This window comes from Martes martes (genome assembly GCF_963455335.1).
Source record: "Martes martes genome assembly, chromosome: 3".
Taxonomy (NCBI): domain Eukaryota; kingdom Metazoa; phylum Chordata; class Mammalia; order Carnivora; family Mustelidae; genus Martes; species Martes martes.
The window spans coordinates 122,400,949-122,424,082 of NC_137890.1; the positions used below are offsets into that span (position 1 = coordinate 122,400,949).

Below are 23,134 nucleotides of genomic sequence, written 5' to 3' on the forward strand. Positions count from 1 at the left end.
CATTCTGATTTTGTTCATCACCATTATGTGTCTACATGATGTAGACTTATTAGAGATGATTTAGTTAGCCTTAGGCTATCCTAATGGGTTTTCACTGGTTGTTAAAGCTCTTTGAAGAATCTAACTAAATTTTCCAAATAAACTGGTTGATTTATATTTATTGAGAGAGGAGTTCCAGTGCACCCACTCATATCATCAATTACAATCTGTTTTGAAGTGTAATTTGCCCAGTCTTGATTAAAAGGCTTGTCTCTTTTCCTGACACTCAGCACATCCTCTGCTGCCCTCTAATGGCTGCCCATTGGTAGCATCATTGTTGTCCCTCTAACCACCATCATGGACCTGCCTTTCTCCAGCATCTAGCAATTTAGTTTATATGCCTCCTGGAACTGTGAGAGACTATCCCAGTAGAGAGAAACTGGGAAGAGCTTCTTTGAAGGAAAAGTATGCACATATGATCCGATGATTGCTCCACACTTGGGGTGATGTTAAGATTTGTAGGGTGTTAGTTTTATATATTTCTTTATTTGTTCATTTATTTATACATTCACTTATTAGATATTTTTTGAATGCCAGGTCTGACTAGCACCTAGCGTTGCCTAGATCTATTAGGTGCTCATTATAGTTTTGTTAAATGAGGAATGAATGAGTGAGTAAATACAAAGATAAATCAGAGAAGATCTCTGGCCTTGGCGAGACAAGATACCAATTTACCTATTTGGCTGTCCCAATTTTCCTCTTTTAATGCTCCAGGATCTTGGGAGAGATGTTCAAAGTAGAAGATGGATACAAATAATAGTTGAAACTTAGTCTCCTTTACATATCTAATTCTCAGAATTCATCATCTCTAATTGTAAAGGGCTCTGTTTAATTTGCTTGCTTTATTTATTTATTTTCTCACTCATATGATGTGCTTAGAGTAGTGAAATTCATAGAGACAGAGAAGAGAATGGTTGCTTCTTTTCTTGTTTGAGAATATGATCCACTCAGGTATATTTATCTGAGTTAATATATTAACTATATATATTATATATAATATATTAATATTAATTAATATATTAAAGTTGTGAAAAATAATGGTCTGTATCTATCTTATTGCAGAAGAGCATGAACAGATACCTTTGTGTTATATAACATTTTATTGTGGTAATGGTATTGGGTGATTGTATTTTGCAAGATTTTCCTTTATTTTTTGTGTTTTGCACTTTAACTATTTTGTGAGATAGAAGATAACCAGAGATAGGCAAATTTTTTTTTAAATGGCTGTGCTAATGAGTTGAAAAATCTAAAACAAGTAACTTTTGAAAAACTATTTAATTGGAACTAGTAGTACAGTAATTATTTTCATTACCCATCTCCTTTGTGATGGGGACAATGAAAAATTGGTGGAAAGCAGATTCTAGGATAAACATCACAGCTTTCTTTTTTCTGAATTTTTCTATTTTTTAAAGTTTTTTTTTTTTTGAGAGAGAGTGAGTGGAAGCGGTGGGAGGGGTAGAGGGAGAGGGAGTGAGAGAATCTTTTTAAAAATTGTTTATTTAAATTCAATTTAGGTAAGGTATACTGTATTATTTGTTTCAGGAGTATTAGTGATTCATCAGTTGCATACAACACCCAGTGCTCACCATATCAAGTCCTTCATTAATGCGCATCATCCAATTACCCCATCGCCCCATCCACCTTCTCTCCAGCAACCCTCAGTTTGTTAACTACAGTTAAGAGTCTCTTGTGGTTTTCCTCCCTCTCTGTTTTTATTTTATTTTTCCTTCCCTTCCCCTACGTTGATCTATTTTCTTGTAAGTTCCACATATGAGTGAAATCATATGGTATTTGTTGTTCTCTGACTGACTTATTTCACTTAACATAATACCCTTTAGTTCTGTCCATGTCATTGCAAATGGCAAGATTTCATTCTTTTTGATGGCTGAGTAATATTCCGTTGCATATCTAGATAGATAACATATCTTCTTTATCCATTCATGTGTCGAAGGACATCTGAGCTCTTTCCATAGTTTGGCTGTTGTGGACATTACTGCTATAAACATTGGGGTGCACATGCCCCTTAGAATCACAATGTTTGTATCCTTTGGATAAATACCTAGTAGCTCAATTGCTAAGTCATAGGGTAGTTCTATTTTTAACTTTTAGAAGAACCTCCATACTGTTTTCCAGAGTGGCTGTACCAGTTGACATTCTCACCAGGTCTGTAAAAGGGTTCCCCTTATTCCCCATCCTTGCCAACATTTGTTGTTTCCTGACTTATTAATTTTAGCCATTCTGACTGGAGTGAGGCGGTATCTCATTGTGGTTTTAATTTGTATTTCTCTGATGATGCATGATGTGGAACATTTTTTCATGTGTCTGTTAGCCATAAGAGAGAATCTTAAGCAGGTTCCATACCCAGTGTGGAGCCCAGTGTGGGGCTTGGTCTCACAACCCTGAGATCATGGCCTGACCCGAAATCAAGAGTCAGACACTTAAGCAGCTGAGCCACTTGGGTAGGTGCTCCATCAACTTTCATTTCTTGGCTGCTTTGCATTTTATCTATGAGGTCATTTGAAGTGGCCTACACACCCAAAGCCTTTATTTCTCATTGAGCTACTTTTTCATCACTATCAACATGTTCTTAGAAAAAAAAAATTCTTTGTATTTTGTCAAAATGGGATGGTTCTACAAAGTAATGGAAAGTTTGGATAAAACATCCATCTCTCAGGACACAGTTACAAAAAATAAGATTGCTTCTGGATATCATAGTGTGTCAAGGTAAATCTAGACTGGAGACTAAGACCATCTATCTCTTTCACTTTAAGTATATGGAGAATAATACAGTGGTGAAAAATTTGGCCTTGTCTGCATACAATCAATAACCTGACTTGCAAAGCTTGGATAACACAGATACTACTTTAAAGGTCAGCTGCAGTTACCATTTCTTATGCCTCTTGGGATCCTAGGAATTCCATATATTCTTTTCTCTTGCATACTGGTTAATTAGGTTTTATTGTGGCAGTGGTTTAAACCTTAGTGTTGATGGACATTTTCAGTCAGAATAAATGGCAAAAGATTTTTAAAAAAGCATTAAATGATTGCAGATACTACTAAACTCTGAATTACAGTTTTGCTTCCTATTGACTAAAGCAAGTTTCTCTATTGACTAAATGAGAAGGGTATTCTAGCTAACTTAAGCAGAAAAGGGATTTATTGGAAGGATGTTATATAACTCACAGAATTGATAAGAATCATAGAGAAATAGACTCAGAAAATAGGAAGGAATCAAAGATAGTTGAGAATTGGTTTGTGCTTATGCCAAAGGGAAAGTTTGATTAGAAAGCCCGTTCTGTTTCTATGACTAAGTTGTTCCTGCATCTGTATTACCCCTTCAAGGTTGAAATTACTTCGTGTCTGCATCCCACTGACTTACCTAGAGCAGTAGTTCTCTTGTTTCCAGCTTATTCTCTTGGGTCAAAACTTTTTGCAACAATTCTTGTATCACTTGGCATTTGCACTGTTGATTGTGGAAGCAATGGTAGGCAAAAGTTACAGCACCTAGCATGAATTAAGACAGCACATATGTATATATCCTGTATATATATGATACACATATGTGTGTGTGTATTAATTTTGTATATAGTCTAGAGCTCCATCTTTCTCATTTGGCCAGATGTCACTGGATATTTTAAGAGCTGTTTTACCAGTAAGTTGATAATGTAATGTGAGAATATCATTACTGGAATATATTGCCTGGGTGTGAATCCTAACTTCCCCACTTAACTAGCTGTGAGATGCTGGGCAAAGTTTAAGTTGTCTAAGCCCCAGTTACTTCTTCTGTAAAATGGGGATGATGATACTTACCACAAAGAAAAATTGTGAGGATTAAATAAGTTAATACAAATAAATTATTTAGAACAATGCATAGTTTATGTAAATATTAGGTGAATATTAATTTTCATTATCATTTTGATTATTTGGGAAGAAAAAATTTTCTCTGCCTTTGAAGATTCTTCTCTAAGATTTTTTTTTTTCTAAAGATTTTATTTATTTATTTGAGAGAAAGAGAAGGAGAGCACAAGCAGGGGGAGTGGCAGAGAAAGAGGGAGAAGCAGGCTCCCTGCTGAGCAGGGAGCCTAGGTGGGTCTTGATCCCAGACCCTGGTATCATGACGAACCAAAGGCAGATGTTTAACTGACTGAGCCACATAGGCGCCCTGGAGCTGGTCTGAGAATTAAATTGACATGAGACAGACTGACAGAAGAAAATCAAATTAATTACCTATAGGGAATCCACATAATTATGAGATGCTAAAGACAGCTGGGCAAAATGAGATATATATGTCATCCTGAACTTAGGAGAAAGGGGTAGGAAAACAATTCACAGGAAGATGAAAAAGAGTAAATGTTTGGTAAACGAATGTTAGGCCCTATAGAAACAGTAGGGACAATAAGCTATAGAGAGGACTTTAATCAAAGATCAAAATTGCTTAAGTTCCTCCGGGTCTACTGCTCTGAGTTCATATTTTAATGCGGTTTATCTGCAGTGATTGATAGCTCTCTTCCTGGAGCAAGTCCTTTATTTGCTGCTTTATTAACTGTCCTTTATTAACAGTCCTTTATTAACTGCTTAAGCAGTTAGGGAGAAGGTCAGAGTTTCTAATTATGTCTTTTGGGCCTTGATTATTTTTGTTTTTAACTCAAAAATATCTGAATGTCCCATGACATGTCTGGGGGCAAGTAACTCACTCTGAACTCCCACATTATCGCATTTTCAAATCTGGTCTCTGATAAGGTGGTCACAAGAGAAGGGACCATAGATATGAATCTGAGCTCTCTGGTTTTTGTAGAGCTGGGTAACTGACTCTTCAGGTTAGGGTATTGACCTGCAAGTATGAACTACTGGTTTTATTTAATTTAATTATTATTTTTAAAAAAGATTTTATTTATTTGAGATAGAGTGAGAGAGAAAGAGTGAGAGAGCACAAGTTGGGGGAGGGGTAAAGGGAGAGGGAGCAGCAGGCTCTCCATTGAGCAGGGACCCTGATGTGGGGCTTGATCCCAGGACGGTGGGATCATGACCTGAGCCAAAGGCAGATGCTCAACCGACTGAGCCACCCAGGTGCTCCTGCTCCTGGTTTTAGATTTAAAATGTATAATGTGAGCTTTTCCATCATGTTTCCTACTAGTTGCATGTTAGCAGCAGCCAATATAGAACAAAAATGAGCAAATTGCAAACAAATATTCAAGAATAAAACTTGAGAAAAATATATCCTATTTAGTTTGATAGTGGTTTTTTTCTTTGTAGACGGTACAAATAATGGTGATTTTTTTTAGTTGTATATACAGAAGCTGTAAAATAATATATTTCTTTAAGTAATCTTGTTTAATTAGTGATTATTTGACAAATATTAGGACCACATCTTTTTTTGTTAATATCTGAGGTTTTTTTTCCTTAAAAGACATTTTTTTTTCCTAGGGTAGGGCTATGACTTGAGTTTTTAGCTCCAGCTGATAACACAGTATCTGTAATGGGATAAGTTCATAGCAAATTTTTGCTGAATAAGTAATATATTTTCATGTGGAGTCACATTTTCTACTCTGCTTGAAAATTATTTTCAAGAGAGTGTGCTTTGTGGTGACTATAGTTTATACTATACTGCATATTTAAAATTGCTAAGAGAATAGGTCTTTAAAGTTGTCATAAGAAAAAAAATTTAAAACTATGTATGGTGACTGATGTTAACTAGACTTATTGTAATAACTTTGCAATATATGTAAATAGTGAATCATATTGTCCACTTGAAACTAATATAATGTTGTATGTCAGTTATATCTCAATTTTAAAAAAGGAGGCTGTTAAAATTCACTAAATACAAAGCAAATTCATGGGGTATTGCAGGGAGCTGTCACTATATTGTGATGGTGGGTGGGTGTGAGGTGGGATGGGGAAGGAAGAATAAAATGTGCTGAGAATACATCTCAGACGTGTAGTTAAGTATAGTGGATAATATAATTGAACCTTTGATTTTTTTTTTTTGCTTTGTTTTAAATGTCCTGCTCTCCTCAAAATCCCATTTTAATAGTATATGGGGCTGGCCAAGCCTCCAGATGCCTATGCTGTTAAAGCTCCCTTTTAAGGGAAACTGTCTTGTCCTTAGGCCTTGCTGTATGGATAGTCCCATTTTGTATTTAGGCATAACCCCTGGCTGTGGCCAAGTGAATTCTAGAAAATGAAACCAAGAACAGTGAGTTATAACTTGATAGGAGGAGATCAGCTGGGTTAATCAGATCTTTCCCTGGAGATTTAAAAAAAAATTCAGGTTGTGGAAAGATGGAGACAATTAACAGTGGGGACAAAAGTTGAAACAGTGTATTAGGAAATATCTTGAGGTAAACATGAGGATAAGAAGTGATATGGAGAAGCAAAAATATGAGAAATTAGGAATAGCTATTTAACAGTGGAATGGAAAGAGTCAGATATTTGGAATTTAGCTGTATAATTAAGGAGGAGAACAATAGAGAAAAGATTGCCTCTTTGAGTAGTTGATTCATTCATTTATTCAGCAAGAATTTATTGAATTACTACTGTTCTACCCCAGGAGTACTGCTCCGGAGAAGAGTTAAGTCAGTGGGGCACCTCGCTGGTCAGTAGAGCATGTGCCTTTTGATCTCAGGGTCCTGAGTTAGAGCCCCATGTTGGGTATGGAGCCTGCTTTAAAAAAACAAACAAAAAAACCCCCAAAAAACAATAACAAAAAGAGTTAAGCTAGTGATTCTCAACTGGCTGTGATTTTTGTCTACCAGAGAATATTTGGCAATGTCTATATAGACATTTTGGTTGTCATAACCTGGAAGGGGGAGTGTTATTTGTATTCTAATGAGTAGAGGCCAGGGATGCTGCTAAACGCAATGCCCAGAACAATTCTTACCAAAAAAAAACAAAAAAAAATCTGACTCAAAATGTTAGTAATGCTGAAATTGAGACCCCCTGGGATAAGCCATCATAAGTATGTATTTCACAGAATAATTATTTTCTTGTAGTTAACATTTACCTTTCTTTGTTTTCAGAAGTGAGGACGTTTACTGGAATAAAATGGAGGCCTCAGTAATACTACCCATTCTGAAGAAAAAGCTTGCATTCCTTTCAGGTATGCTTTCTTCTTAAAACTGGAAGTGTTTGATATATAAATTTGTTTAAACTTTTTCCTTTGATAAGTTCGACAGAAATGCATTTTTCTGTGAAGGTTTTATTTCAGAGATATTTCTTTTTTTTTTTTTTTTCCAGAGATATTTCTGAGACCTCTTTTAATCAGAATGGATAACTGTGCACGAGCCACCTCTGTCACTGTTGGTACTTGGCAGGCCAATATTTACTCTATAATTGATTAAAATAACCTCTGTGAGGTAGATGTCATATCTTTTTATATAAAAATGAAATAATATGGGCCAAGAATAATTGACTAACCAGCACCTAAATAATTGTTTTTGAAATATAGAATTAGTTTTTATGATATCCTGCATCATAGCTTTTGTCTTCCATCTTCCTGTGAGATAGTTTCAGTGTAGTAGGAGTAGTTAGGAAATACCAGTTACATGGTTTTCACTTTTTACTCTTCGAATTGTTTTATACAGGCTTGAATTTTTCTCTGGCTATTAACCTAAAGTGTGTATCATCTAAGAATCAGAGAGAAGCTGAAAGATACTTTATTAGTTGCAGGATACTTGAGGTATAGTGATTATCTGGAATTAAGGATCATTGAGTAAATTTGCATATGCTTTAGAATAGGTAATATGGCCTGCCTGTTTAGGGTTACTTGGACTTTTTTTATCTTGCTTTTTATTTCTTTTTTACTTTAGATCCTATCATAATTGTCTTGATCATTATGCTACCAACAATCTTTTTTAAAAAGTATATTGTATCTCTCTTTGAATTGCTATGTTTTTCTCTTGCAGATTATAAAGGACAAAATAAGATATTGAATTCCACTAGAATTCTTGTTTCCTTATTTAATGTATTTTCTTTCTTTCTTTTTTTTTCTTACGATTTTATTATTTGACAGAGAGAGATACAGTGAGAGAGGGAACAAAAGCAGGGGGAGTGAGAGAGGGAGAAGCAGGCTTCCTGCTGAGCAGGGAGCCAGATGCAGGGCTCAATCCGGGTACCCTGGGATCATGACCTGAGCTGAAGGCAGACGCTTACCCACAGATCCACCCAGGCGTCCCTGTATTTCCTTTTTTAAAGAACAACTTCTTTCCTTAACAGTTGATGCTGATGTTTTTTCCATTCTTTTCTGATATTAATGGTGTTACAGGAAACATTCTTATTCATCAATCGTGCACTTTGTACAAGTTCAGCAGTATAAATTCCCATGTAAGTGGATCTGTTAAAGAGAGTTTACATTTAAATTTATGTTAGGCTTTGTCAGATTACCCTCTAAGAGTATTTCATTTTCTGTTTCTCCCACCAGTGTAAGAAAATGTCTTTTTGCCCACAGTGTTGCTGTGTGGATATTATTCTTCTGTAATCTTTATCATTGACATATTTGCATCTTTATGACACTTATCTATGTGTAGCATTTCACTCTGTTGGACATATCTACTTTAAAAAAAATTTTTTTTTATTAACATATAGTGTATTATTAGCCCCAGGGGTACAGGTCTGTGAATCACCAGGTTTACACACTTCACAGCACTCACCATAGCACATACCTTCCCTAATGTCCATAACTGCACTACTCTCCCTCCCCACCCAACACCCCCCCCCCACCCTCAGTTTCTTTTGTGAGATTAAGAGTCTCTTATGGTTTCTGTCCCTCCTGATCCCATCTTGTTTCATGTATTCTTTTCCTACCCCCAAACCCCCCACGTTGCCTCTCAACTTCCTCATATCAGGGAGATGATATGATAATTGTCTTTTTCTGATTGACTTATTTCGCTAAGCATAATACTCTCTAATTCTATCCACGTCATTGCAAATGGCAAGATTTCATTTCTCTTGATCGCTGCATGGTATTCCATTGTCATACCTACCTTTTAAAAAAGATTTTATTTATTTATTTATTTATTTTTATTAAAAGATTTTATTTATTTGACAGACAGAGATCACAAGTAGTCAGAGAGGCAGGCAGAGAGAGAGGAAGGGAAGCAGGCTCCCCGCTGAGCGGAGAGCCCGACACGGGGCTCGACACGGGGCTCGATCCCAGGACCCTAGGATCATGACCTGAGCTGAAGGCAGAGGCTTTAACCCACTGAGCCACCCAGGCGCCCCAAGATTTTATTTATTTATTGGACAGACAGAGATCACAAGTAGGCAGTGAGGCCTGCAGAAAGAGAGGGGGAAGCAGGCTCCCTGCTGAGCAGAGAGCCCAGTGCGGGGCTTGATCCCATGACCTGAGCCAAAGGCAGAGGCTCAACCCACTGAGCCACCCAGGCGCCCCCATATCTGCTTTTTTAAAAAAATATTTTATAAATTTATTTAGAGGGTGTGGGTGCGTGTGCACATGTGCAAGGGTTGGGGGAGAGAGTCCTTGAGCAGACTCCCTGCTGAGCATGGAGCCAGTCTCGGGGCTTGATTGCAAGTCAAGACCCTGAGATCATGACCTGAGCTGAAACCAAGAGTCAGTTGCTTAACTGACTGAGCCACCAAGGCACCCCAGCCATATCTACCTTGAAGATCTTTTTTCTCTTGGCTTTTTCTTTTACTCTAGTAATTATTTTATTGTTCCTTAGTGAAGGCTGAGGACATGAGGTTAAATGTAGTTCTGAATGTTAGAACTGTCCTCTGAAGACAAATGCACAGTGGGTCAGGACACTGCAGTACAGATATGAACCTTTTTTGCACATTTAGTTTAATGCAGGCGTAAAGCTTAGCAATTTTGGATGAGCAAATGAAACTTCCCTTAGCCCATACTTCTTGACTTTCTCTATTGACTATTAATTATATCAACCAATAATTTTCTCCTTTTTTAATAATAGAGAAAAACTTTTGAAACCAAAATCATTTCAGGGATTCAGCTTGAAAACCATGGGCGCAATCCATTAAAAAACAAAAACAAAAACAAAAACCTGAACAAAAACCATAAGTAGTTGAAGTCACTATTGATTATCTATTAAGTTGAACCATTTGAAATTACATTTATTTGTATTAAACAGACTGGTTGAATATCATTAATTTATAAGGTTAGCCTAATAAAAAGAAGATTGTTTGTGGTTGGTCCATCATGAATTGCCCTCATGTCACTCAAAGGATTTGTTGTTTTCACTTCACAGCTTTCAGTTTTTAGTGATGGATTTCTAGAGATCATATAAAATTTTTACCTTTAGTATTTACTGTTTTTTAAGCTTCTGAAATCACCAGAAATGTCACTTGGGTCAGAGAATGGACATCAGTGTCAAAACTAGTCACATGGGGAATTTTCACAGAAGGTATGCATGTATAGTTAGATTTTAATGCCTATGGAAGATTGAAGAGGGCTTGAACATCCACAAAATGCGAGTATGTTTCACTGCCTGGCTTTCAGGCTTCCACAGCCAGGTCCCATGTGCTCTTCACAGCTGGGCGGAACTTACTTTCTTGCCTCATGAATGCAGAAGTCCTGTCTGACCTCTGTGAGTTCACTCAGAGATCATTCCTCATCACAGAATATTCTAATACTCTTAACTTGGTTTATAAATTCTACCCATTTTTCTTAAGTCTTAACTTTTCTATGAAGCTTTTCACCTTTATCACATCTCTTAGCATTTTCTCATTTTCTAAATCCTTTTTTACAATACTTTATATGTATTATACAACACAGTCTAGCAGATAAACTTATATTTCATACTGTCATTTCTTATGATGTAAAGCCTTTCTTCCTGGGTTGATTGGAAATTTACTTTACTTGTAAATGCTTATAGTGCTAGGTTTACGGTAGGAGCTCGATGAATTGATTACATTAAGAAGCAGCCTGAACGAAGAAAATTAAATAGAATGATAATTGCTGTGTTTAAGTGAAGTTTTCATGGGTGAATTTTTTTCTCTTATTCTTTCTAAATTTGGTATAGTTTTTCTATACTACTATAAACATTTACAATGTATAAAATAAGCAGCTATTAGAGAGTTCTTTTTACTTATATCTTAAATACTATTTGTTTTAGTAGCATTGGACCCAAACATATTTATTTAGTGCTTTAATATCTATTACATGTTGTATTTATGTCTTTTTTTTCTAATAGGAGGAAAGGACAGACGGAGTGGGCTCATTCTGACAATTCCATTATGCCTGGAACAGACAAATATGGACGAGCTGAGTGTTACCTTAGACTACCTACTCAGCATTCCAAGGTGACTCTACAGGTGTTTTTAAAAAAATCTTGATATGTTGTTGTTCACTTACTAATGTTTTCTGTTATTAAGGTGTATTTGCTATGTCACCTGCTTTTATTAGTGAAGTTATAATTAAAAACACTAGAATCAGTCTTTTCTGATACAACACCAAATAAAGGAATTATTGTATGCTTTTAAGGCACTGGATAATGTGATACAGATTTCCAAAACGTATGCACTGTCAACTTTTAAGGAACACAAAGACTGAGCATCTATGTACCATGCAACTTGAGAAAACACAGAGAAGTGAATTTGGTAGAAAGCATTTTTTATTTAAATATTTCACTATATAGATATAAATCTGTAAATTTTAATATACTGAGTAAAGTCTATTAGGAGTTCAAAGCATTTTTATTTTAAAAAATGCAAAAAATGTTTGTTTTAATCTAAGATCCTTGGATTTTGTATTTCTTGGGTGAAGACAGACAAACTTTTCTTTTTGCTTGAGCTTCCCCATCACTTCAAAATAAGCTCCCTCCCCAACTTCCTCTTCTATATGTGATATTTGGAGGCTGAAGTCTGACTGCGTGTTAGAATCATCTGGAGATTTTTTTTTCAAAAATTTTCAAAATTTTTTCAAAATTCTTATGCTCTTGAGAGACTCTGATTGAATTGTTCCTGGGAGGTCTGCTCATCAGATGTTTAAAAAAAAATTCTTTAATGGGGTGCCTGGCTGGCTAAGTTGGTGGAACATATAACTCTTGATCTTGGGGTTGTGAGTTCAAGCCCGACATTGGGTGTAAATATTACTTAAGATCTTTAAAAAAAAAAAAAAAATCCTTGGGGCTCCAGGGACCCTCAGTTGATTAAGTATCTGACTCTTGATTCTGGCTTGGGTCATAATCTCAGGGTCCTGGGATCAAGCCCTGTGTTGGGCTCCACACTGTGGAGTCTGGTTGGGATTCTCTTTCTCCCTCTGCACTCCCTCAACCCCCCGCTCATTTTGAATAAAGTCTTTAAAAAAAAATCCTTTACAAACCTTTAAGCTTCCCAGATGATTCTTATTTACAATCAGATTTGCAAGCCACTGCAATAAAGAATGAGAATGAGGACAGACTTTTTTGTTTGTAAAATATAGAGGTGGTAAGGGGCGCCTGGGTGGCTCAGGGGGTTAAGCCTCTACCTTCGGCTCAGGTCATGATCTCAGGGTCCTGGGATCAAGCCCCACATCGGGCTGTCTGCTCAACAGGGAGCCTGCTTCCCCATTTCTCTCTCTTCCTGCCTCTCTGCCTACTTGTGAACTCTGTCAAATAAATAAATAAAATCTTAAAAAAAAAAAAAGAGAGGTGCTAAAAGGAACAAAACTCTCTTATATAATGCTCTTAAGCTCCAGATAATGAATTTTAAACATTTTAGTCAGACTAGTTCTTTGTATTCTTCCCATATTTGCATTATTGGCGTAATAGATTATTTCATTTTAAGCCACTTTGCTGAGAACAGGGTTAAAACTATATTTTAGAACCACTGACTTTAATCATACCTGCTTCCAGTATTGGCCTGTAATTTAATGATTCTCTTGCTGATTGGTTTTTCTGTATTGGGGAAATAGATGTCTTCAAGTGAGAATTTTCAATTTTCTTTTTTTACTTTCTGGAAAGGAAAGTTAGCAGAACTGACAGTGTGTTAGTATTAAATAACCTTCCTAATCTACTCTGAGCTGAATGCTGATTTGTATTATTCACCGTTAAATAACAAACTATTTCTAGGTAAATGATACCAGCTGGAGTACAGCTAACAAATTCTAAAAAAGTATGCATGATTCATAGATGTTTACATGTGGTTAGTGAACTTAGAGGCCATCTGAACCAACTGCCTTATTATGTAGATGGAGGGAATTGAGACTCAGGTTATAGTTACTTGCCCAGGATTACACAGGTAATTAGTAGTAGAGCTGGAACTAGAATCTATCATTGCTGACACCAATCCAGAGCTCTTAATATTTCAAATGAATAGAGTTTAGTATAGTTGAATCTTAGGTGAGGTGAGGTTAGGTTCTGAAGTTGGAATGTACTATACAAATTACTGATAGTCAAAATTATCCATGAAAAATGCCTAAGCAAGGATTAGAGATTAGAGACTTACAAACTGTTTTATCATGAACATGCTAGTTTTCCTAGCATGGACACTGGAGAAATGTGTCACTGAGTCTTCGTTCCAGAAGACACATTCAGCTTGTGATTAAGTTTGTAATAAAAAAGTGCATGCTTATGGGGTGCCTGGGTGGCTCAGTTGGTTAAGTGTCTTCCTTTGGCTCCGGTCATGATCCCAGGGTCCTGGGCTCTGCTCAGCAGGGAATCTACTTTTCCCTCTACCCCTCCCCTCACTCATGCACGCGCGCTCTCTCTCTCTCTCTCTCAAGTAGATGAATAAAATCTTTTAAAAAAAAAAAAAAGAAAGAAAAAGCATGCTTGTATATTCTAGACTCACGCTCAGACCAGCAGGTTGCTCCTATTATAAGGGGCACTGAGTGACTGAGGCAGGTTAAGGGACCAATAGTTTCACTCACCTCTTTTGTCTGTTCATTCTGGGTGTTATGAGCAGCAAGTACAATGGAGGGCAAAATAGCCTACACTATTGAAATTTCTCTTTTTCTTAGATAAATATACATATAATGCTATTCCAGTGTAAATTATGAATCAGTTTCTGCATATCTACACATACCTGCCAGTTAATAGAGAAGATATGAATTGAAGCAAGATGAAAGAACTTATTTTAGCAAGGCAAAATAGATACCTGGATACTTTATATTTGAAAAAATTGTTTTGCAAGGTTTTGGCCCTCAAATATTTGTGAAAACTGAATTGTTAACCTTCTGTTTTCTTGTAGTAGCCTCCTATAACTTTGGCAGCTCTCTATATCAGTACTTGCTGTTTCCTTAGAGCACTGGAGTGTTTTTGAGCTCTTCTTTGCAATTCTGGAGATCAGTTTATTAGGTATAATCTTAAAAACTGATTTTTCTCCTTCAAAATGTCTACCATTCAAAAGTGCATTTACTTTATTTTTTATTTTATTTATTTTTTTAGAGCAGGGAGGGGGAGAGGGAGAGGGAGAGAAAGAATCTCAAACAGGCCCCACACGCAGTACAGAGCCTAACTCACGACTCAGATCGTGACATCAGCTGAAATCAAGAGTTGGACACTTAACTGACTGAGCCATCCAGGTGCCCACCAAAACTGCTTTTCAATTATAATTGCCCCAGCATTTTATTGTGAAAAATTTCAAATGCACCGAAAAGGTTAATGGATTATATAGTAAACAGCATTATGCCCCTCACTTAGAAATTTCCAACCAAAATTGGACTTGATCACATATGTATTCATTTATCCACCTCTCTACCCCGGAACTGTTTTTAAGTTGACCCTGTTAGACTGTGCTCAGCCTGGAAAGTTGTCCATTTTAGTAGTATGTCTTCATTTTTTTTGTGGGACCTGCTGTGTCTCCCAGTCTTCTGCTGTTAAAGTTTGACCCCTCCCAAGCTGTGACTGTCTCAGGACAGGTCCAGCAGTGATGCTTGTCTGATCCCTTCCTTACTGCACATGCCCCAAAGTGGTCTCTTTTTGCAATGAACATGTTAATATTTTGAAGGTAACATTAGATTTTAAAAAGTTTTGTAAAAATGAAAAACTATTCAGCTTCTTATCTATACTTCATGCATATTTTATTTGATACATATCTATTTTATTTATTTATTTTTTTAAAGATTTTATTTATTTATTCGACAAAGAGATCACAAGTAGGCAGAGAGGCAGGCAGAGAGAGAGAGAGGGAGAAGCAGGCTCCCTGCTGAGCAGAAAGCCCGATGTGGGGCTCGATCTTAGGACCCTGGGATCATGACCTGAGCCGAAGGCAGAGGCTTTAACCCACTGAGCCACCCAGGCGCCCCGATATATATCTATTTTAAACAGGTAACCCAGCACATTTGACAGTGGAGGCATTTTCTGATTCTTTTTCACACAGATTGCCCCTAAGCTTGCTTTTGTTTCAGATCCTTGATTAGGGGGCTTAGAAGAAAAGAGAGGGTCAGGATACTTGTAGCCTGCCCTAAATACTAAGTTTAAGTTCAGGTAACTCTTTTAGATTGTTTTTCATATTTACTTCTGCTTGGTGTCATAGTAGTTTGTGGTCAAATAACAGTCTGTTATCAGATTGTGAGGTCCTTAAATGCAGAACAATGTTTTATTTATCTCCATATTCACAACGCCAATAAAAATGTTTTGAAGAGTTAGGTGTTCATTATATGCATATTGAAGGAACCAACCAGACTTAACAACAAAGTCATAGAAATGACCTAACATACATTATGAAGGGGAATAGAACAGCCGTGTTTAGTTCTGTAATTCTTTAAAATGGTGAAATTATTATTTGAATCCTATAACTCATTTTGCAACTGCTAATATTTTTAAGTGTAATTGACATACAGTTTAGTTGCAGGTTTACAACATAATGATTTGAAAATTCTATATTCATGCTCACTATGATAAATGTGGTCACTACACAACGTTATAACAATATTACTGACTATATTCCTTCTGCTGTACTTTTTATCTCGTGACTTATTTATTTTAAAACTGGAAGTTTGTACCTCTTAATCTCCTTTACTTATTTAGCCCATATCCCCAACCCACATTTTTCTGGCAACCATTGGTTTGTTCTCTGTATTTAATAGTCTGTTTTTTTGTTGTTGTTATTATTGTTTGTTCTTTTTTTTTCCACATAGAAGTTAATCATATGGTGTTTGTCATTCTTTTTTGAGTTATTTTACTTAGCATAATAACCTGTCCATGTTGCCCATGGATTGTTGTCGATCTGTGTTGTTGCAAATGGCAAGATTTCATCCTTTTTTTAATGGTTAAGTAATGTTTAATTGTATATATGTGTGTATACACACACACACACACACACACACACACACACCCCTTCTTTATCCATTCATCTATCACTGGACAGTAGGTTGTTTCCATATGTTGGCCTTTTTTTTTTTTTTTTAAGATTTTATTTATTTATTTGACAGAGAACACAACTAGGCAGAGAGAGAGAGAGAGAGAGGAGAGGAAGCAGGCTCAGAGAGAGAGAGAGAGAGAGAGAGGGAGAGGAGGAAGCAGGCTCCCCACCAAGCAGAGAGCTGGACGTGGGGCTCCATCCCAGGACCCTGAGATCATGACCTGAGCTGAAGGCAGAGGCTTAACCCACTGAGCCATTCAGCTTCCCCACCCCTTTTTAAAGATTTGTTTATTTATTTATTTGACAGACAGAGATCACAAGTAGGCAGAGAGACAGGCAGAGAGAGAGAGAGGAAGCAGGCTCCCTGCTGAGCAGAGAGCCTGATGCGGGGCTTGATCCCAGGACCCCGGGATCATGACCTGAGCTGAAGGCAGAGGCTTTAACCCACTGAGCCACCCAGGCGCCTCCATATCTTGGCTCTTGTGTATAATACTGCGATAAACATAGGAGTGTATATATCTTTTTGAATTAGTATTTTTGTTTTCTTTGAGTAAATACCTCTTAGTGGAATTACAGGACTGTATGGTATTTCTATTTTTAATTTTTTGAGGAACCTCCATACTGTTTTCCATAGTCATGGTACCATTTTATGTTCTTACCAATAGACCATGAGGGTTCTCTTTTCTCTACATCTTTGTCAGTACTTGTTATTTCTTCTCTTTTTGATACTAACCATTCTTACTGGTGTGGGGTGTCTTCTCCTTGTGATTTTGATTTGCATTTCCCTATTAGTGATGTTGAGCGACTTTTTATGTGTGTGTTAGTCATCCGTATCTCTTCTTTGGAAAAATGTCTTTTCAGGTCTTCTGCCCATTTTTTAAATCCTATTATTGTTTTTTGGTGTTGAGTTGTAGAAGTTCTTTATATATTTTGGATAGTAGCCCCTTATTGTATATGTCACTTGCAAACAGCTTCTCCTAGGTTGCCTTTTTGTTTTGTTGATGATTCCTTTGCTGTGCAAAAGCATTTTATTTTTGTGTAGTCCCGATAGTTTATTTTTGCTCTTGTTTCTCTGGCCTGAGAAGACATATCCATAAATATGATGTTAAAGCCAATGTCCAAGAGATTACTGTCTGTGTTTTGTTTGGATTTTTATGGTTTCATTTCTCACATTTAGGTCTTTAATCCATTTTGACTTCATTTTTGTGTATGGTGTAAGAAAGTGGTCCAGTTTCATTCTTTTGCATGTAGCTCCAGTTTTCCCAAACCATTTTTTGAAAAGACTCGTTTCCACATTGTATGTATATTCTTGCCTCCTTTGTAAGAGATTAATTGACCATGCAAGTGTGGGTTTAGTTCTGAGCTCTCTGTTCTGTTCTGCTAATCTATGTGTCTATCTCTGTGCAAGGCCATGGTGTTTTGATACTGTAGTATATCTTGAAATCTGGGATTGTGATACCTCCAGCTTTGTTGTTCTTTTTTTTTTTTTTTTTAAATATTTTACTTATTTATTTGACAGAAAGAGGGACAGAGATTACAAGTAGGCAGAGAGGCAGAGAGAGAGAGAGGGGTAAGCAGGCTCCCTGCTGAGCAGAGAGCCCAATGCGGGACTCGATCCCAGGACCCGAGCCAGAGGCAGAGGCCCAACCCACTGAGCCACCCAGGCGCCCTTTGTTGTTCTTTCTTAAAATTGCTTTGGCTATTCAAGGTCATTTGTGGTTTCATACAAACTTGAGGATTATTTGTTCTAGTTCTGTGAAAAATTTTGATAGGGATTGAATTGAATCAGTATTGCTTTGGGTAGTGTGGACATTTTAACAACATTAATTCTTCCAGTCTGTGACATGTTATATCTTTCCATTTGTTTGTGTTGTCTTCAGTTTCTTTCATCTGTCATAGTTTTCAGAGTATAGGATTTTATCTCCTTGGTTAAATTTATTCCTAGGTTTTTTATTCTTTTTGGTGCAATTGTAAATGAGATTGTTTTCTTTCTTTCTTTCTTTTTTTTTTTTAAGATTTATTTGTTTATTTGAGGTACAGAGGGAGAAAGAGGGAAGGGGAAGGAGTAGGGGTAGGGGCAGAAGCAGACTCCCCACTGAGCAGGGAGCCCAACTTGGGGCTTGATCCTGGGACTCTGGGACCATGACCTGAGCCTAAGGCAGATGCCCAACTGACTGAACCACCCAGGTGCTCCAAGATTTTTAAAATTTCTCTTTCTGCTATGTTGTTACTAGTGTATAGAAAAGCAACAGATTTCTTTATATTAATTTTGTATCTTACAACTTTACTGATTTCATTTATTACTTTAAATAGTTTTTTGATGGCATCTTTAGAGTTTTCTGTGTATGTCATCTTCAGTTAATGACAGTTTTACTTCTTTCTTGATAATTTGGATGTCTTTTGTTTCTTTCTGTTGTTTGATTGCTGTGGCTAGGACTTCCAGTACTATGTTGAATAAAAGTGGTGAGAGTGTACATCCTTGTCTTGTTCCTGATCTTAAAGGAAATGCTCTCCATTTTCACCATTGGGTATGATGTTAGTTGTGGGTTTTTCTTATATGGCCTTTATTGTGTTGAGGTATATTCCCTCTAAACTCACTTTGTTGATAATGTTTATCATGAACAGATGTTGTGTTTTCTTAGATGGTTTTCTGCATCCATTGACATAATCATGCAGTTTTTATCCTTTCTCTTGTTAATGTCATGGCGTCACGTTGATTTGCAAATATCAAACCATCCTTTCATCCTTGGAATAAATCTTACTTGGTCATGGTGAATGATCCCTTTATAAAAAATGTGCTTTGCTTACATTTTATTGAGGATTTTTGCATCCATGTTCTTTAGGCATATGGCCTGTATTTTTCTTTTTCTGTATTATCTTTGTCTGGTTTTGGTATCAGGATAATGTCGGCCTTATAGAATGAATTTGGAAGTTTTCCTTCCTCTTCTACTTTTTAGAGTAAGTAATTATTCTTACTCTATCCTAGAATAAGAATAGGTATTAATTCTTTAAATATTTGGTAGAATTTACCTGCAAAGCCATCTTGTCCTGGACTTTTGTTTGGGAGATTTTTGATTACCAATTCAGTTTTGTTACTAGAAATCAGTTGGTCCAAATTTTCTATTTCTTCCTGATGCACTTTTAGAAGATTGTGTTTCTAGGAGTTGATTCATTTCATCCAAGTTGTTTAATTTGTTGGCATATTTTTTATAGCATTATCTCCTAATTCTTCATATTTCTGTAGGGTCAGTGTCTTTCATCCTTTCTGACTTTATTTGAATTATGTTTTTTGTTGATTAGTTCAGCTAGAGGTTTATCAACTTTATCTTTTTAAAGAATCAACTTTTCATTTCTTTGAACTTTTCCAATTTTTTTATAGTCTCTATTTTATTTATCTCCACCCTCATCTTTATCATTTCCTTCCTTCTGATATTGGGTTTTGTTTTTTGTTTTTTTTTCTAGTTCCTTTGGGTGTAAGATTAGATTGTTTATTTGAGATTTTTCATGTTTCTTGAGGTAGGTTTGTATCATTAAAAACTTCTGTTTCAGAACTGCTTTTGCTGCATCCCAAAGATTTTGTACTCTTTTGTTTTTGGTTTTGTATACATGTATTTTTTTTATTTTTTCTGATTTCTTCATTGACCTGTTGGTTGTTTAGTGGCATGTTTGTCTTCCATTTTGTTTGCGTTTTTTCTAGTTCTTTTTCTTGTAATTGATTTCTAATTTCATAGTGTTGTGATAGGAAAAGATGCTTTATATGATGTCAGTCTTCTTAAATTTACTGAGACTTGTGTTGTGACCTAACATGTGATCTATCCTGGAATGTTCCATGTGCATTTGAAGATATATTTGTTCTGCTCTTTTTGGTTGGGTTGTTCTGTATTTATTTTTTATATTTTTTAGTCCATCTGGCTTAGTGTGTCATTCAAAGCCATTGTTTCCTTGTTAATAATTCTGTTCAGCTGATCTATCCACTGATGTAAGTGGGGTGTTAAAGTCCTCTACTGTTGTATCACTGTCAGTTTTTCCCTTTATGTCTATTAAAATTTGTTATATGTACTTAGGTGCTTTTATGTTGTGTGCCTAGATATTTACAATTGTTACTTTCTCTTGTTGGGTGGACCCTTTTATCACTATGTAATGCCCAGTGTTTGTCTTTTGCTGCAGTCTTCCTTTTAAAGTCTGTTTTGTCTGATATAAGTATTGCTAGCCCAGCTTTTTTTCTTTTTTGCTTCCTTCTGCCTAGAGTATCTTTTTCCATCCCTTCACTTTCCATCTGTATGTGTCTTGGTTAGAAATGAGTCTTTTGTAGGCAGCTCTTTTTTTTTTTTTTTAAATTCAGTCATCCCATGTCTTTTGATTGGAACATTTAGTCAATTTATATTTAGAGTAATTTTTGATAGGTATGTACTTACTGCCATTTTGTTAATTGTTTTCTGGTTTTTGTAGTTCTTATCTGTTCTTTTCTTCTCCTGCTCTCTTATGACTTGATAGCTTTTTTTTAGTGTTCTGCATGGAATCCTTTCTCTTTATTTTTTTGTGTATCTATTATAGGTTTTTGATTTGTGGTTATTGTTAGATTTATATGTAACATCCCATATGTATAGCAGTCTATGTCAATAGTTGCTTAAATTGGAACACATTCTAAAAGCACTACATTTGGGGTGCCTGGATGACTCAGTCGTTAAGCGTCTGCCTTGGCCTCAGGTCATGATCCCAGGGTCCTGGGATCAAGCCCTGCATTGGGCTCCCTGCTTAGTGGGAAGCCTGCTTCTCCCTCTCTTGCTTCCCCTGCTTGTGTTCCCTTTCTCGCTGTGTCTGTCAAATAAATAAAATCTTAAAAAAAAATCACTAATTTTTTACTACCCCTCCATTTTATGTATATGTTGTCATATTTTTTGTCTTTTTATTTTGTGTATCCCTTGGAATTTTTTGGATATAATTGACTTTACTTCTTTTGTGCTTTAACCTTGATATTGGCTTTATAAGTAATTAATCTATGTTTACTTTTACCTGTGAACTTTTCTCATAATTTTCTTCTACTTATGTTCTCTTGTTTTCCACTAAAGAATGCCCTTTCACATTTCTCATAGGACTGTTTTGGTGGTGATGAACTCCTTTAATTTCTGTTCGGGAACCTCTTTATCTTTCAATTCTAAGTGATGATCTTGCTAGGTAGGGTATTCTTGGTTGAAGGTTTTTTTTGTTTTGTTTTGTTTTTTTTTCTTTGAGCACTTGAAATATATCATGCCATTCCCTTCTGGACTGTGTAGCTACTAGTATTCTATAAGGTATATTTTCTGTATGTTTAGAATTAAAAAAAAAAATCTATCTATGGATATTTTTCTTCAGTGAAAATCTGACACAGAAGCCAAATTTATAAAACATAGAAATGGAGGGCCATAGCCATTTCTGCTCATTATCATCTTCCCTTCTCAAACTCCACTTCCACTGCTGTGCCCCCTCCCCCACTTTTAAGGAGCCTTCTTGGAGTGTATAGGACTCTGTGGAGCAATTAGAAGATAGTTTGAATATGAATCTAACACCCTTAATTGATCGTTGATTTGTCTTCTTAGACTTTGGAAGTTTCAGTATAGTCTATAAGAGTATGACTGGGATGGCTTTCCTCTTTTTTTTTTTTTAAATTTTTTTTTTAATTTTTTTTTTTTTAATGGGACTTGTAGGACCAAGGAAGTTTGAGCCACAGCACCTTCCTTTTTCCTCTTTAAGAAATGTACTTTTAGCAAATGGGGTTATAATTGCCTTGACCTTAGAGTTACTTCAAAACACTGTGGTTAAGTGCTTTGAACATTCTTTTTGTTTTGTTTTAATTTTTAGATTTTAAAATTTTTTTATAGAGGGAGAGCAAGCAAGCTTGGGATGGGGAGGGGTCGAGGGAGAGAGAATCTTCAGAAGACTCCACATGCAGCATAGAATCTGACACAGGTCTCAATCTCATGACCCTGAGATCTTGACCTGGACTGAAATCAGGAGTAGGACATTTAACTGACTGAGCCACCCTGGCTCTCCTGAGCATTCTTTATGCTCTTGATGAGTGTTGTTGTTTTTAATAATCATCTCATTTCATACAACACATATGTATTGAAAATTTATAATGTGCAATTTCAAAGCCAGTCCAATACTAGACTGCTAAGCCAGTATTTGCTTTCTTTGTCATGTAGTTTTTATTTTTCTCTACTTTCTCTTCCCTTTTCATATATGCTTCAGTTCACATCAAGGGATGGCTGAGTTGTCAAGCTGGACTAGTATAATAGCAAAGCTAACTTCTCTGTCCCTATTCTCTTTCCACTTTGTGCACAAAAACAGGATTAATTTCACTAAAGCGATAGTTTCATCCTTCCCAGTTTTCTTTGACTTCTTCTTTTTCTTACTGCACAGTGAATTCAGTTCAGTAGCCACTTATTTTGTATGTCTTGCATTGTGAAGGCAGGAAAGACTAGGTCTTTGCTCTCAAAGGCAGTCTTTCAGCCTTCTTAAATGCTGTGCCAAGACCTTATATGATTTGACTCAACTTTTTAGTTAATATTTCTTAAACACTTATTATGCAAAGTACTTAGTTTTAAGTATTGTATTAACTCAGTTTTCAAAATAATAAGATAGTATTATTATTTCTGTTTCATAGATGAAAAAGGGCAGAGAAATTAAGAAACTTTATCAAATTAGTATTTGGTACATTTGATCATATTCTTTTTTTTTTTAAGATTTTTATTTATTTATTTGACAGACAGAGATCACAAGTAGGCAGAGAGGCAGGCAGAGAGAGAGAGGAGGAAGCAGGCTCCCTGCTGAGCAGAGAGCCCGATGTGGGACTTGATCCCAG

General features: G+C 36.2%; 1 protein-coding gene across 1 annotated transcript in view; it reads left to right on the plus strand.

Moving 5' to 3' along the window:
• Positions 1–23,134, plus strand: part of SESTD1 (SEC14 and spectrin domain containing 1) — a 141,563-nt gene that overhangs the window by 39,951 nt on the left and 78,478 nt on the right. The window contains exons 2-3 of the mRNA XM_080797854.1: positions 7,056–7,135; positions 11,202–11,310. Coding sequence (XP_080653980.1) covers positions 7,081–7,135; positions 11,202–11,310 — 164 coding nt within the window. The 5' untranslated portion in view covers positions 7,056–7,080. The remainder of the gene's footprint in view (positions 1–7,055; positions 7,136–11,201; positions 11,311–23,134) is intronic.